At 43.5% G+C, this 6160-nt stretch overlaps 1 protein-coding gene across 1 annotated transcript; it reads right to left on the bottom strand.

The window, feature by feature from the left end:
• Positions 1-5529: 5529 nt before the first annotated feature.
• On the bottom strand, positions 5530-5943 carry LOC121979795 (NAD(P)H-quinone oxidoreductase subunit S, chloroplastic-like). Its single transcript, XM_042531790.1, has one exon. It carries the CDS (start codon positions 5941-5943, stop codon positions 5530-5532), a length of 414 nt encoding a protein of 137 aa, XP_042387724.1.
• Between the last annotated feature and the right edge of the window lie 217 nt (positions 5944-6160).

Genomic DNA, 6160 nt, shown 5'->3' with positions numbered 1-6160 from the left:
TCAATCAGGTAATCCTACAATTTTTGTGAGATGAATTAGGTTCAATTTTAGGGTTATGTTTAACTTTGTGTTAGATTCAGGTTTAGCTTTGGATTCAACAAGTAGACGTTCTTTGGATAAACTTCTGGGCTATGGTGAGTCACAAGGACATCATTAAAGTAACCATGCCTTCGAGGTTTTCCAAATAGTCCTACCCATTGAACTTAGTACAAAACCTTGGTCTAACTAGTTAGGATCCATAAAGGGTAGCTTCGATCAGTTCCACTTAGCCAAATGTACCAGGTCGAAGCCATATCTTCCTAGACATGCGATGACTAAGTTTCCCCAACGTACTATCATCCAATACTTCACTAGTACCGTGGGTCAAGTTAAACCTAGCCCATTTTAATCTATCCTTAATTACCCTGCCGGGTAGTCTACTCTTGGTTACCCTTATCGGGTGGATTAAGTTCGGAGGTGCCAACTATTCTGGAGCCTTCATTTGGATTTTAATTTGATTTAATTTAATTTTGATTTAATTTAATTAGAATTTAACTTGATTTTAATTTAATTTGAATTTTAAGTTTATTTAATTTTAATTTTAATTTAATTAATTTAGTTTTATTTTTATTGTTTTTCTTTTTAGCTTATTTTTAAGGTTTTAATTATATTCCTTTAATTTTATTTGTTAAGATAATTAATTATTTATTTATTTATTAAGATCAATTTAATTATTTATTTGTTAAGATAATTTTTATTTTTGCTCCCCTTGGATCATAGCCGATAAGGTCTATCAAGGTAATAGACTTGATCCTTGGGACCTAATATTAACCAAGTCCAACTTGATTGACCAAGTTGGACTTAGGTACCCATGCTTGGATTACCTTTCTATTATTTCTATTTACTAATGATAAATACGATTTGTATTTTCTTTTAGTTTTAAATCCAAGTCTGGATTTGTTGTAAACGGCTCGCTGTTTTCTAAGAATCAGATCCAGATTCTTGGAACCTAAGGTGAACCGTTCCAACGTGTCCTTGAGTTCTTTAACTTGAGTTTTCAAATTGGAATTTTCTTCCTCAAGTTGTTGGACTTGAGTTGAACTTCCAATTTGAACTGACTCAGTTAAGGGACTTGAGTTAGTCACTTCTTTAAGGGTTGTTACCTCCTTTAGAAGTGACTTGACCCGAACGTTAGATTTGACCAACTTCTTAAGCAAGTAAGGAATTAAGTTTTCCGAATCATCTAGGTTAATACTAGACATTATAGAATTTACAGTGGGTTTGGGTCCTTCGGAAACGGATGCGGATCCGTGGCTTCGCTCAGACTCGGTGTCTGATTCGTTCTCAGTTTCGAATTCAAGCTCGGACTCAGTTTCGGCAACATGTGCTAGTACTGGTAGAGCGAGGAGGCTTGCATGTTCTTCTTCATCGGATTCAGATTCGTCTGATGACTCGGACCATGTTGTCGTTAACACTTTCTTCGTCTTGCTTGTACCTGCAAATGACGCAACACCTTTCTCGGTCGGAGTAGTATTAGTCTGCTCAAATAATTCGTAATTAAAACATGCTTACCTATTTTCGTATCAGAAATACCTTCATGAAGCTCAATCAACTTCTCCCATAACTCTTTCGCACTTGAGAACTTTCCAACTCGATCAAGCTCTGAATTTGTTAGTCCGCACTGTAGGGTGTAGGTTGCTTTGGCATTGACCTCTACTTTCTTGATTAGGATAGGATCCCAGTTCTCGCATGGTGTTGGTTTGCCGGTTCCGTCAGTTGGTAATTTGAATCCAGTCTTGACCATCATCCATATGTCGAACTGGGTCTGGAGAAAAGACTCCATTCGACACTTCCAATAGCCGAAGTCTTCGCCGGAGAAGAGCGGGGGACGAGCAGTGCTATAGCCTTCTTGATGGGCCATTTGAGAAATAAATCTTGCACACAAAGAAATAAGAAGGCTTGTTCCAAGACTTGGTCTTGGATTAGTAGTGCTGAATAAAGATAGAAATAGCAATTTACAAATTTTGAGAGAGAAAAAAATAAATAATAAAATAATAAAAAAATTATTAAAATAATATAAAAAATATTATTTCAAAATTTGCTAAATGCGATATTTCGTTAATCTCAATCAATTGTGAAAAGATGAAAATGAATTTTTTGAAAACAGTTTTGGAGGGAAAAAACGAAAGATGTAATGGTGGTTGGTTTCACCTATTCGAAGCGACCCCGCTCTGATACCAATTGTTGGATTGAGAAGCGCTAGAGGGGAGGGGGTGAATAGCGCTCGCGGCTTTCACTTTCGAATTCGTACGAAAAACTAACAGAGTAATAAGCAGCGAAAAATTAGAACAAGCACACAGACACGAAGGAATTTACTTCGTTCGGAGCCTGTGACGACTCCTACTTGAAGGCCCGCGATCCTTGATTGCTTTCCGTGGGCAACAACTATAAGCTCGAATAGAGTACAAATATTACAATTAAGTACAATTGAAAAAGACAGTTATACCGACAACAGTATAGTAATCTGAAGATTCAGAGCTCCGGGTTGTCGGTGTCAAGTCGCAACACTTCCGAGTCATCTTGTTAGCAGCTAGTTGCAAAGGGATCGCTTGGAATTTGTTGATTCAAGGTGCTGCTCGAAACCCCCTTTTAAACAGTGCTCAAGGCGCCCTAAAACCCATCCAAGGCGCCTTAAGCTAGCCGAGTCGCCCGCGTGGATCAAGCTTGAACTGGTCGTAACTTATCTCTTCAAGGCGCCTTCTGTGCTCTCCAAGGTGCCTTCATCCACCAGTCCAAGGTGCCTTGAGCTTCCTCCAAGGCGCCTTCAAGCTTGCTTCACAGCCAGCTCTAGCTTTGCACCCGAGGCGCCTCCAAGCCCCATGGAGGCGCCTCGGACACTGTTCATCCGAGGTGTACTTTATGTTTTTGGTACCTGCAAACATGTTAGTCCCAAAATACCTACAACACAAAGTTAGTACACAATAATAGTATGAATATGAAAGTTTGACAGTCTCCGGACTGTCCGGGTCTGACTTCGAATTTCCGACCGAAAACCCTAAGTCGACCCAACGCCTACTGTTTCCTCTATGGGGAACGCGTCCTCACCTACTCCACTCAGGAGATTTACCTGTTGCCAGTGCGATCCTCCAGATCGACTGGACTTTTGCTCGGTGCTTGATGCTTCCGGACTTTCTGCTGGACTTCCGCTTCCCGGCTGGTCCAGTCTTTCACCTGGTTCGCGACACCAGGACTTTCCACCTAGGGTGTCCCCCCTAGGACTTTTGCCTGAAGCACTCGACCCACCAAGACTTTCCGCATAGGGTTACCACCCCCTATGACCTAGGGTTACCACCCCCTAGGGTTTTCACCTTGCCTAACCACAGTTAGGGCTTTTGCCTAAGTACACTTAGGATTTTCTTGCAATCTCATTCAGACTGTTAGATAAACACACACCTTAACTTTGAATCCTTTGCCATTATCAAAACTCAGGTTCGATCGTTGGATGCTTCCCACACCAACAGTGACTAGATACTTAGCACAAGGAAATCTAGATGGGTCGAGGGTGACCGAATATCTGGTGAAAGGAAGTCCAAGTGGGTCATAGAGGACCGGACACTTGGCACGAGACGGTAAGTCCAAGCGGGTCAAGGTTGACCGGACGCTTGGAATGAGGAGAAAAGTCCAAGTGGGTAAAAGGGTTGATCGGACACTTGGTGAAGTCCCAGCAGGTCAAGGTTGATTGGATGCTAGGCATGAAGAAGTCCCAACAGGTCACGGTTGACCGGATGTTGGGTTTGGGAACCTTGGACTTGAGTTAAGCAAGTCAAAGGAAGGTCAATCGATCAACCGATCGATTGAAGGTGGGCTACAATTAAAGGTTGGCCCAATCGATCGATGGATCGATTAGGAAGCAAAATCGCGAGTGCAGAATGCTACCCAATCGATCAGCCAATCGATTGGGCATCGTCAATCGATTGGTTGATCGATTGGGGGCTAGTTTTCTCGTGCGATCGTGAGAAAGACTGAATTGATCGGTCGATCGATTCAGGCAGTTTCCAGCACAACATAGAGGCACTCTGAATCGATCGACCGATCGATTCAAGCCTTCCCAATCTATTGGTCAATCGATTGGGATGTGACCGTTCGAAGGAAGCGTTGAGTTTAAAGCCATCTTCCTCGAAACGACTTGTAGCTCTTGTCTCTCCACTTCTTACGATCTTTTCTCATAGGTTCTCGCCAGTTCTTGAAGCTTCTTGGAGCAAAGTGTTGCTGCACTTCTAAGGTCAAGAGGCGTTTCACATAAGAAGAAGAAGCTAGCTAGGGTTTCATTTGTGTAAAATCTTATAAGATTTTCTTTGTATTTGTTTCTTCGTTTCTTCTTTTTCTATTGAGAGGTTGTACAAGGCTTCTCCGCCTTTGGTAGTTACTGAGAAGGAGTGTTTTTCTTAGTGGAGAGTTCGGTGTGTGTGGATGCTTGGATTAGTCACCTCTTCTTGAGGTGGATATCAAGTAAATCCCTGGTGTTAGCGTTGTGAGAATTGCTTGAGTGTTTTCCGCTGCAACAACATCATCAAAGTAAGCAACTGAAGCATGACGAGCTATTCACCCCCCTCCCCTGTAGCTACAAATCGACCCTAATAAGTGGTATCAGAGCAATGTCGCTCTTCACCGGAATCATCGCCAGAAAGGGAAACAAGCTAGAGGGAGAAGAAGTTGAAGCAAGTTCATCAAAGTCAGAGACTTCAAAAGAGCTCAACTTCAAATGGAATTCAGAGATGGACTCGGATTCGATATGAGGGTGCCTCCACCATTCACATCAATGAGTTTCGATTCTTGAAAATCAATGATAAAAAATTTCTTCATGATGGAGATAGAGCAATGGTTTGACCTCATGGAAGGCTTTAAAGTTCCAAAGAATTCAAAAGGCAAAATTCCCAAGAAAAGCAAATGGAGCAAGGAACAAATTCAAAGGTGTGAGGCAAATGACAAGGTAACCAAATTATTGGTTAGTCTATTGCCAAGCACAATCATTTGCAAAATTAGAGAATACAAGGGTGCAAATGAACTATGGAGCAAATTGGCCAAGCTTCATGACACTACAACAAAAACCCTCATAGACATCGGTGGAACAACAACAGTTTTAAGTAAAAATCGATGTCTTTGAGTATTTTACACCGATTTTTCCAAAAATCGGTGTCTATGAGCGCAGATTTTCGCTCATAGACATCGTTTTTTTAGGCGATGTCTATGAGCGCCTTTTTTTCGTTAATAGATACCGACTTTAACAGCGGTTTTTAAAATCCGCTGTCTATGATAAAATAAAAATAATTTAATTTTTCCACTCATACTTAGCCGAAATTTGCAACACTTCATTCTTCCCTCCAAACCTAAACCTATATCGCACCGTCCACCCATACTTAGCCCTAAACCTATATCGTCGCTAAGGCACCACCACTTTCCTCCGGCCATCTCTCTCAGCCCCTCATTTTCCTCTTCTCCTTCTAGCGTACCTGCCTCTCCCGATCAGGATCAAAACCACCTACTTCGGTCCTAAGCAAAACCGCAACATAAATGATAGATGCAATTCCCCCCTTCGAAGAGCACACCGGCCTTCTCGTCGGTGACCCTCTGCACGATCCCACTGTACATGTGGAAAGGGTTCTTGGGGTTCTTCACAATCACGATCATCCCGGGCAGGAAAAGGGGAAGCTCGGGGAGCTTCAGCTTCGCCCGCGCCAGCAACACCGTGATGCTCTCCTCGCCGCCCGCCCTTGCCTTTGCCTCGGAAGGAGAGGGGTTCCGCTGGATGAAGTCTTTGAGGCCCTTTTCGTCCACATCGACGGCAGAAGGCGGGGCAAGAGCAGGTGGGGAGGCGAGAGGAGGCGAAGGCGGCTGTTCCATGGTGGTCCGCTGGAGCTCGTGGCGGATGCCTCGTTCACCGTTGCAGAGGCCGCGACCACCCATGGTCTCCAAGAGGTCGAGCTTGGCGAAGGGGGTGAAAGTGAAAGCGGAGCGGGTCAGAGGGGTGGCCTGCTGGAGGAAGGTGGAGTTGCGAGAGAGAAGGCGAGGGTTGAGTGTAGTGTGGATGGGAATCGAAGTCGCCTTGGATGGATGGATGGATGGAAGGAAGGAAGGAAGGAAGGAAGGAGATCAGGTGATTTGTCGAGTCGAGCAGGAACGA

Source organism: Zingiber officinale, chromosome 5A (genome assembly GCF_018446385.1).
Source record: "Zingiber officinale cultivar Zhangliang chromosome 5A, Zo_v1.1, whole genome shotgun sequence".
Classification (NCBI taxonomy): domain Eukaryota; kingdom Viridiplantae; phylum Streptophyta; class Magnoliopsida; order Zingiberales; family Zingiberaceae; genus Zingiber; species Zingiber officinale.
This window is presented reverse-complemented; position numbering and strand designations above follow the sequence as displayed.